This window comes from Notamacropus eugenii, chromosome 1 (genome assembly GCF_028372415.1).
Source record: "Notamacropus eugenii isolate mMacEug1 chromosome 1, mMacEug1.pri_v2, whole genome shotgun sequence".
Classification (NCBI taxonomy): Eukaryota; Metazoa; Chordata; class Mammalia; order Diprotodontia; family Macropodidae; genus Notamacropus; species Notamacropus eugenii.
The window spans coordinates 11,791,592-11,801,343 of record NC_092872.1 but is presented as its reverse complement, the minus strand read 5'-3'; the positions used below and the strand labels follow the sequence as shown (position 1 = coordinate 11,801,343).

The window sequence follows — 9,752 nt, the reverse complement described above, 5'->3', positions numbered from 1 at the left end:
CAGGAGACAGCCAGAACTGAAAAACTCTTCTGTCTGATCTCTGACCATCATAATGACCAACCATGATTCCAGAAGACTTATGATGAAACAAAGCTACCCACCTCCTGATAAGTGATTGACTCAGAGTGCAGTTTGAGACATAATTTTTTCCTCAGTTTTCCGTTTAGATATGGCCAGGAAAAGGATTTGTCTTGCTTTGAGTATAGGTATTTGTAATAGTGATTTTATCTTTCTGACTTCCTCAGAGGTGGGAGATAGAGAAAGCATATCTTCATTTGAAAAAAAAAATTTATTTAAAAAAAACCAATAGATGGTTGGATGGGCTTATAGTTTTCTATCAATCCATGATGTTTGTTCTGTTAAGCATCTTGATCAAATACAATTGACATTAATGTAATCTAATGAATTTCCATTTTTACGTCAGATTAAAAAAGAAAAACTCCCTTATAGATGGCTGTGGTCACTAATCCTTCCCCAGGGAGTCACAGACTCTCAAATGGGAAGTAACTTCTTCCTTGAGTTGGTTGGGACAACAGAGTTGTACAGATATAGTTCTCAAGGAACCTTAGACAGCAGCTTTCTGTTGCTGCCTTCAGCCCAACCTAGCTCTGTGTCTGGGGAGGGCTTAGCTCTGCCTAAACCTGGAGAACAAATTGACCTCGGATACTGATAGGTAAGAGGTTTGGGCAAGGGCTTTGAAAGTACAGCTAACAAAACAACACGCTCACTGGTAGTAAACAGAAAAGTTTATTTGTATAAAGATAGCTTGTGGAAGAGCTAGGTAGATGTCTCAGCTCTTTTTCTGTTGGTGTGTCACATCAGGCAAGTCACTTCCCAGGACTTCAGGTTCTTCCTCTGTGAAGTGGTTGGACAAGATCAGATTCTTAATCTTGAAAAATTTGGATAACTTGTTAATTGGTCTCCTTTGCAATCCTATATATTTTACTTGATGCATTTTAAAACTGGATACATTTTGAAAAGAAATCCATAAATTTCACCATGACACAAAACCAAGTAAGAATCCTTGGATTAGACTGGTCTCATGTCTCTTCCAGCTGTTACATCTTCTATTGTAGGAAGCCCTTGAAATGGCATCATGCAGTAATAGATCTGGCTTCTCAAGCCTGCTTCTTGTGGGCTCTGTGTGTCTCACTCTGCCTTAGGTCCCAGTCCCTTCATGCCCTTAGACTTTTCTAATCCTACTGTAGGGTGGTTGGTAATCTACAGTGGTAGTTTTCTTACTAGTTCTCTGCAGTGGTAAGCACATGCCTGAACCAAAATTACAAAGTCTCTCCTGATTCTGATGTTAGATTCTATAATCAATAAGTTTGGGGAGGGGTAGGTAAGGGTAGTAGGAAACTCTCGAGAATGATGGTTCTGGTCAAAGAAAAGTGGTCACAGAGATGTCTTCTCTCAATATGTCCTGGTCCCTTAGGGCTGTTTTCAGCAACTCTCCAACATCACTTTCCTCACTTTCTTCCCTTCTCCGCCCCACTTTCATTCCCATCTCCAATGGTCCTGCCACTGGACCCGTATGGCTATGGAGGAGAAAGTGAGACTGGTGACCTCACATAGCCCTGCCTCACTGAAATCCAGTTCACTTGTGAGTCTCGTCATAGTGCCATGATACCATGGTGCCATGGTGCTCTTGGAGAATGAACGACAAGCAACAATAATGACAACCCATCCCTGAAAGACCAGACAGCTGAGAGGAGGTCAGACGTGTTATCCTTTAATTTGTAAACATAAATTGTGAGGCCAATATTGCTGCAGAAGGATGGGTTTGGAGGCCCTCTCCACCCAAGCCAAGCCAAAGAACTAGAAATTTCCCATCCTAGCAGGAAGGTCAAGAGGGTCTTCCATTACTCCAGCCCCTAGTCCTCAAGGGACTTCACTGTGGGGCAGGAAACCAGGTACCAAAGCCCATCCCTATCCATTGGACATTACAACCAGTCTCCAGGGGCCAGGGAAACAGGCCCTGGGGGCTCCACAAGCCCTCCTCACAGGCAGAGCTATGGTACTAGGAGCCTGACTGGATAAGAGGTATAGAGGAGATGGACCCTGAAGTCAAAGCAGCCAACCGTGTTTCCCTGAGAGAAGTGAAGGGTGGTGGAGGAAGGGAGGGAAAGCCCCAGGTTGACAGAGCCAGGACCCAAGATTCATACCATGGAATTACTACCCTCATCAGGACTCCACAGGGCTCTAGCTACATCTTCTCGGCCTATTGCCTTCAGTGATGTCTCCAAGACCTCAAGGGTGGCTCCAGCCCCACCTTCAGTGGCCCAGTTGCATAGCAGAGTGTGAGCAGGTGCTGGGCCTTGACCCATCATTTCCACAGCCTCAGCTTCATAGCCCAGTTGCTTAGCCAAGACCTTCCAGCCTGCTCTAGGTGGGCTGCCTGCCACCAGCAGCTGCTCCACCTCCTCGCGTTGCCTCCTAGGGAGCTGCTCATAGAGATGCCACTGACAAGGCTCTGGCTGGGCCTCTGATGAAGAAAAGGTAACACAGAGACATGGGGAATGGGATTCAGTGATGAGAAGAGGGTAGAGATGGGGCAGAGTGGTCAGTGGCAGGAGGAGAAAGTTTGAGCTGTAGGGTAACGTGAGCACAGAGATGATCTCACCTTTGCCTAAGCCATGGAGTTCATGGAGTCCTGTTGTGTCCAGGCAGATACTGCTGTCACTGTGTAGCTTCTCCCCCTCTGCTATGCCCAGCTCCCCAACCCGGGCCTTTGCTAGCTGCTGTTTCTGTTTACAAGTTCTCCAGCTGTTGAATGGGTAGTTGAAAGAGCATGAGCCTTCAAGTGCCCAGTGATTCATCCTCTCTACCCATCAGCCTCCAGATTCTCCCTATCCATTGATTTGGGTGCTGGGCTTTGGGGAGGGCGTCCAAGAGGGACCTGGGCATCCAAGAGGGACCTAGGCTTCCCACCTACCTCTTGAAAGCTACATAGGCCAGGAGTCCCACCACCACAGCTGCCAGCAGGGAACAGTAGATGGGGATGATGACGCCGGAATCCCTGGGAGGCAAGGGGAAGGTGGAGGAGACATTGGAGTCTGTGCCCTTGGCTTCTGCTTCACGGATCAGGATATGCAGTTCCTCATCTAAGGGACAGAGCACGAGGTATATGGACAAGTTCAGGCTACTGGAATACTGAATGCCAGGTGCCAGGGAAACAAGGGACAATGGGATGGGGAACTTCCATAGATGAAGCCTCATAGGGATTCAAACAGGGTCAGAAGTGTAGGAGTCAGTTATCAGGGGCAGGGTAATAGGAATGGAGGATGGTGTAGAAGAATGGAGAATTCAGAATATAGCCAAGGGGGGGGAACAGAATGATAGGGAAAGCAGTGGTGGACCAAGGGATGGAAATCAGGTATGGGGAAAATCGAGTCTGGTGGGACAGGAGCCGAGGCCTGGATCCCATCATTCTTCCCCTCCCACCTGTGTTCTCAAGGCCCATGAATAGATTGGGCAACGACCCAGAGGGGATGCCATATGTCTCCCGTCCCCAACTATCTCCTGGATTTGCTTGGGATTTCATTCACTCTAAGCTTCACTCCACCCCTCATCCTCTGAGTCAGTTTTCTGCAGTTTTCCTCCCCACATCTTCTAGCACCCCTCCCTCATCTCTCCACCTTTGCTGTTAAGGGGTGGGGGGTGAGAGGGAAGCAGTACTCATGGGATCCTAGGATTTAAAGCTGGAGGATTAGGAGATCACATAGGCCAACCACCCTGCCTTCTCAGCTACCCTGTACACGGCAGTGTTCTAGATACTAAGGAGGAGAAAGAAGGAGCAGTTCCTTTTCCTGAGTGTTTTGTTGGGGAAGATGGATTGTGGAGGAAGAGAGGTGTGCAGCTGATGACCTGGATGGGAACAAGAAATAGACATGAAATGAGACACCCCCCTCCCCCATGTGATGTTGGGTACAACGTGGAGGAAGCATTAGGGGCCAGGACTCATTTCTAAATCCTACCCCAGTCCCTCTGCCTCTCCATCCCTGTGTTCCATGATCTTCACCTTCTTATTTGGGGAGGAGAGTCAAGGATTAAATACAGATGGAAGGCAGAAACAAAAGGGCAGTTGGGGAACGAGGAGAACCAAACAGGAATGCAAATCAGAGAATGAGGTTAGCGCATGTAAAGGGTTTGGAAGGAGATCAAAAGACAAGAGGAGGCTATACCACCCTTCTATTGTGGGAGCTTGGTAAATGATTGTTAAATGAAATGGGAGACAGACATAGAAGGGCCAGAGAGATTAGGATAAGGGGATGGAGAAGAGAGGAAGGGTAACGGGGCAGATGGGTGAGTGACAAGGTAAGGGGTACAGAGGGTTAAAGAGCAACAGAGAACTGTGTCAGAGATGGAGGGATAGGGGACAGAAGGCTAGAGAAATCCTTGTTTCCCTCTTGGTCACTGACCTTTGGACAGTGTGGAACTTTTGCTCCACCTGTGATTGATCTGGGCACAGTCAATGGTGACCACCATTTATCAAGTGGACACCACGCCTCAGCATAGGCTAAAACCCATTTCATTTCACTGGCTTACTGCATTATTGACTGTCCCCTAAAACCTCCAAATCTTTTTCCAAAGGAATTGCTAAGCAAAGGTCCTGCATTTTGTACTTGGGAAATTGATTTTCTGAAGCCATCTGAGACTTTAAATTTATAATGATTAAATTTCATCCTGGGTAAAGCTGTGCATGTGAGGCCCCAGCTCCCTGTCATTTCTAGGCTGAGCCTTGCTTTGCATCAACCTGTTTACCTCCTGAGGCCTCCTCCATTCTCTAGGACATCCCTAAATTTGACATTTCCTCTGTTTTCCCTGGATTCAGGCCCTTTGTGCTTCTTCCTCCAAACCCATGCAAAATCCCTAAAGCCTCTATGGCCTCTCAATATAATGGAAGCCTCCTGGGATCCTAAGCTTTAGAAGGGAAAGGGACCTGAGAGATCTTAGTACTTTGCAGATCAGGGAAAGAGGTCCCAGAGAGGTGACAGTAAACCAACAACCAGGATTCAAACCCAGATCTTTGGAAACCAAGTGCTGGACTCATTCTGCCTTAGAGACTACCACCGCCTTGTGAGGGGCAGGGAAGTCTGGCTTGAGAGAAAGGTTTTGCTGAATAGTAGCAGTATCCAGACCCCACAGATTGACCAAAGGGCTAGAAACTTTCTCTTTCACTGAAAAATCTGGTCTGGAAAGCTGAGGAGAAACAAGGGAAAGAACTGGAGGAAGAAGACGACTGGCCAGCCCTGCTCAGGGCACCGGAGCAGAGAATGGCTTAGCCTGGCAGCAGTGCATTCACACCCAGTTTCCTTAGGCAGGACAGCTTGTTGATGTCTAACCACAGCCCCTTACACCTTCATCTCCCTCCAGTTAAAATTCCTCCCTGGCAATGAAGGATATTACTTCCCCACCTGGGGGTGGGGAGGGGGAGAAAAAACCTGGGACCCTGAACTATATAATCCCTCTTTCTGGAAGGTCTTCATGGTCTGCTCAGTGTGGTCCCCTTTCCTACTGAAGGAAGGTCAATCTCTCCACACTCCCAGCACTTTCCCATCCATCACAGGGTAAGGCCTTGCATATGGTAGCTCCTGAAGAAATGTTGATCTGCTTTTTTGGAACTCCAGCTATTTTTGCTTCCCCCACCCCCTCCTTTCCCAAATGTCCTCCTTGACATTAACTCTGTGATCTGGGCAAGTCATTTCCCTTCTCCAGGACTGTTTCCATCTCTAGATTAGATGATCTCTTAATATTCCTCAGTTGTAGTATTTCTTTTATTAAGGGCACTTCGAGCTTTGTCATTACATCATTTTAAGGTCCCTCCTCGTTTAAACAAGGACCCTTGCCAGCCCAGCTCTGATACTGTAATATCTCTTCTAGCTTAGGGAACTTTCCAGTCTTCATGTTATGATTCTGAGATGATACCACTAAATTCTTTCCATCCAATTTTCCATAATTCTCCCGATTCTTTAAGGCTCATGCACCACCATCTCTTTGAAAGCCTTTCCCTGAGTAACCCAGTCTCCAGTGATCCCTGTTGAACCCTTCACTTTTTGCATCCCAGATTTTGGCCCTGTATTTCTTGGACATGAATGTGACCCCTCCCCTCATCCAGTCTCACCCATGCAAAGGGTGTCAAAGAGTCGAGTACAGGCCAGGACTACAACTTTGCTCTGATTGCAATGGGTACAGGCTTTGCAGGGCTCCTGGACACTGCTCTCCTTTGAGTAGGTGTCCGGAGGACAGGGCTGGCACACGGTGTCAGTGTACTTCCCACAATGAATCCTGGCTTCACTGCCTGGAGGGCAGGCCTTGCATGGCTGGCAGTGGTTGGTGCTGTTGAGAAAATGTCCCATGGGGCAGCTGCAACAAGGCCGGCAGGGCTTGGAAGTGCCTTCTAGGGACAAGGTCTCATCTGTGAGGAAAAGTGGGGAACAAAATAAGGCCTGGCAGTGCTATCGGAAGAACCAAAGGCCAGGAGATCTGGGTTTGAACATCAGCTCTGGTACTGACGCACTATCAGGCCAGTAAATCCCCTTTTTGAAAATTTAGACAGCATTTTCCTCCTAACCCTGGGAGGTAGGTTGAGGCAATAAGAATTGTCCCCATTTTATACCTGAACAAACAGGCTCAAGAAATTGAGACTTAACCAGCTAGTGGCAGAGATGGCATCCGAACCCAGGTCTTCTGACTGCAAAAGTCAATATTCTTGCTTTCTACAACCCTCAAAGTGCTTTGGAAAAATGGAAAAGCACCCCACAGGAAGACTGATTACAATTATATGAAAAAATATCCTTCCTTTCTCCCTCCCCACCCACTGCCTGCCCCAGCTGCCTGCCAGGCCTCCCCCATCATCTTCTCTAGCCCCAAGCTTGGGTGTGCTCAAAAGAGTGTGCGTGCATGCGCGCGTGAGCGCGCACACACACACGTTCACTCACACGTACTGGAAGGACATGGTTTACAGTTCACATCAGCTTCTCCACAGGGCTCTGAGGTCCCCCAGTCTGGGGGGCAGGTGTTGCAGCACAGATCTCCCCAAGGGAAGAGCCCGCTGGGACAGAACTGTCCAGCCCACACCTGGGAAACAGACCAGTAAGAAGGTACACCAACAACTGGGGAGAAGCTACCCCCCAAATTCCAGCTTCCCCAGCCACTCCCCCCTCCCCTGACTCCCTCCTCCTTCCTCTCCCCCAGGCTCAGCCCATGGAGGTAGAGGAGAGAAGGGAGCCTGACAGAGCAGGGGCCAGAACCTGAGGTGGGGGAGGGTGCTGAGAAGAGGACAGAGACCAAGACAGACAAGGAGAAAGTTGGAAAAGAAACGCTGATGTGTAACAGCTGCAGGCAGGAGAAGGGAAGAAAGAGAAGGGGGTGGGGGCCTGAGGAGACTTCCGGTGTGACCCAGCGAAGGGGGCCTTCCAAAGACAGGAGAGAGCACTGGGACAGTCTTCTTCAGCTGAAGACTGGGGAGGGGGGGGGGACAGGGAAGATGGGAAAAGAGAGGAATGGGGAGGGGGTAGATGGGGGAATGAATGAAAGAGACAGACAGAAAGAGACTTCAAAGTACTGACAGAGGCAAAAATAACAGCTAAATACTCCCCCCCCTCCCCAGTCAGTGAGCTTTGCATGGACAGAGGATGGAGGAATGGGCTGGGGAGGGGGGCACAGTCTGAGTCTCCTGTCCAATAAATCATTTCTTGACGTTTCTGCAACCAAATTTCCTTTATGTCTCTGGACACTAGGGATTATTTGCCCGTGTGAGGGGAGATGGGGCCACGACCGTACTCTCCTCCTAGCCTAACAAGGCTCTGGACAGACAGGAGGTATCTCAGATGGGGTCAGAGGATCCTGAGAGCCAGAGAGGTAGCTCCCTTCCCTGGAGTCACACAGAACTCAGGAGGATCCCGCAGTGAGACCCCCAAACTGGCGAAGACCCTCCTGAACCCGGCCAGGTGAATCCCTGCAGCCACCTCCCCCCAATTCGAAAAGTGGCGTTTCTCAAGCTCCGGTGACCCCCCTGGACCCTCAGGTGCAGCTCCACCTGGGCAGGCAGGTCTGCGGAGGGGGCGCCCCGGCTCTGTCGTTGTCTCGGGGGTCTTAGGCCAGAACCCCCCCTTGTCTGGGCCCCAGACTGCGGGAGCTAGCCTAGCCCTAAGGTCCTCCTCAGCTCCAGCCGCGCTCCGTGTTCCGGGTCCCCAGAGCTCTCTGTTCTAGGCTCTGGCCCTCCGTGAGGATTCTGCGGGGCAGAAGCGCCCCTCCTCCGAGGCCGCGACCGCCCCCCCCCGGCTCACTGTCTCCAGGGGGCCGCCCCCCTGCCGGGGGCTCTCCTCCTTCGGGTGTGCGCGCATTCCTGGGCCCTTCCCGGCCCCGCCTCGCTGGGCCGAGGCTCGGACGGTCTACACGGCGAGGCTCGGCCCGGCAGGAGGTGTGGACGGGGCGGGGAGGAGGATCCGCCGTCGGGCCCCAGCTGGGTCCTGGCTTCCCTGCTGGCACCGACTGGATGCGTGAACTTGGGGCAGCTCCTTCCCTGCCTCGATGGGTCCCGTCCCTACGGCCCCCCCCGGGGCTCCCACCCCCCGCCCTTCCCAGTCCGCCCGAGGGTCCGGCCCGTCGGGGGCTCTCCTCCCGGGTTAGGACGGGCAGACGGACGGGGGACCTCACCTCGGACGGGAGCAGCGACCTCAGCAGCAGCCACAGGAGCCAAAGGCGCGGCCGCCGCCTGGCCCCCGACATCGTCCTGGCCCCCGGACCCCAGCTCCCTGCCCGGGTGCACAGGGGGCCCCGGGGCGGGCGCGGGCCGGGCGGAGGTCCGCAGACGAGGGAGCCCGCACGAGGGGGCAGCCGGGGCGGGCAGGAGCTGTGGGGCCCGACGAGGCCGGGGCCGGACGGGCTGGAGCGGGACTGGAGGGACCCCAGCAAAGGCCCGACTCCTCTCCCTCCGCGCCTCCGCCGGGCTCTGGGCTCCGGGCACCCCCCGCCCCCACTAGCTGAAAGCTCCGGCAGACCACAGCCAGACTTCTTGCTAGCGGAATGGGGCGTGGCCAGCAGAGCGCTCCCAGCCCCGCCCCCGGACCCGGCCCCGCCCCCGGCCCGCTCCATCAGGGACCGGCTGGGGCGGGGCACGAACAATGGAAGCCGCGGCCCCGCCCGCTCCGGGCCCTCCGGGCCGCGCCGTCCCGCGCTGGCGGTGCCCACCCGCCGGGGCAGCCCCCTCCCCAGGAGGCGCCTCTGCGGAGCCGGGGCCATCTCCCCAGGACGTCTGGGGCTGAAGGAGCAGGGAGCTCCCCGAAGGCTGCCCGCTGCCCTGCCCGGCCTCTGGGGACGGGCGGCCTGGCGGGGGCTCCTGCGTCTGCACCCCCCGTGATGCTGGGCCGGGCGGCCCCTACCCAGCCAGGCTGGGTGGGTATCGAAGGGGGTGTGTAGTAAAAGCCAAACAAAACCTTCCCTCTCTCCCGAGTCTGACACGCGAGCTTCCGCGGTTGATGTGCCCGCCTTTAACGTGGGCACAGCGTGATCTGAGCCTCAGTGAGGAGGGCATGGAAGTCCAGAGACGTGGGGGGGTCAAGGCCGACGCTGTGCCCGACGCCGGAACTGCACACGCCGGCCTTCACCGTGCCCACAGGCTGCCCTTGGCAATGCGGGCACGGAGGCGGGGCCCGACCTGGGAGCTTCCAGGCCGGGGAGACAAGTGAGGCCCGAGGAGCAGGAAGTGCCAGGGACCGGTTTGCCCCGTCTGGCTCCCTTATTGTGAA

At 53.4% G+C, this 9,752-nt stretch overlaps 1 protein-coding gene across 3 annotated transcripts; it reads right to left on the bottom strand.

The window, feature by feature from the left end:
- Positions 1–728: 728 nt before the first annotated feature.
- LOC140533583 (tumor necrosis factor receptor superfamily member 16-like) lies at positions 729–9,686 on the bottom strand. Of its 3 annotated transcripts, none has more exons than XM_072653501.1 (7): positions 8,662–9,686; positions 6,942–7,080; positions 6,125–6,418; positions 2,936–3,104; positions 2,624–2,766; positions 2,166–2,485; positions 729–855 (listed from the first exon to the last, which is right to left on the bottom strand). In XM_072653501.1, exons 1-7 carry the CDS (start codon positions 9,244–9,246, stop codon positions 814–816), a joined length of 1,692 nt encoding a protein of 563 aa, XP_072509602.1. In that variant the 5' UTR covers positions 9,247–9,686; the 3' UTR covers positions 729–813. The 3 variants fall into 3 exon arrangements, with proteins under 3 accessions (XP_072509602.1, XP_072509611.1, XP_072509622.1); XM_072653510.1 differs by having other exon boundaries at positions 6,948–7,080; positions 8,662–9,680; XM_072653521.1 differs by lacking the exon at positions 729–855 and having other exon boundaries at positions 1,717–2,485; positions 6,948–7,080; positions 8,662–9,672.
- Between the last annotated feature and the right edge of the window lie 66 nt (positions 9,687–9,752).

What these genes read in the sequence shown, in the direction of transcription:
- LOC140533583 (XM_072653501.1), bottom strand. Translation starts at nt 9,246, where the DNA reads ATGGCCCCGGCTCCGCAGAGGCGCCTCCTGGGGAGGGGGCTGCCCCGG. An exon ending in CTTTGACACCCTTTGCATGG is followed by an intron (nt 3,105 to 6,124) that starts GTGAGACTGGAT and finishes TCTGTCCCTTAG; the next exon opens with ATGAGGAACTGCATATCCTG. An exon ending in GCCTATGTAGCTTTCAAGAG is followed by an intron (nt 2,767 to 2,935) that starts GTAGGTGGGAAG and finishes CCCATTCAACAG; the next exon opens with CTGGAGAACTTGTAAACAGA.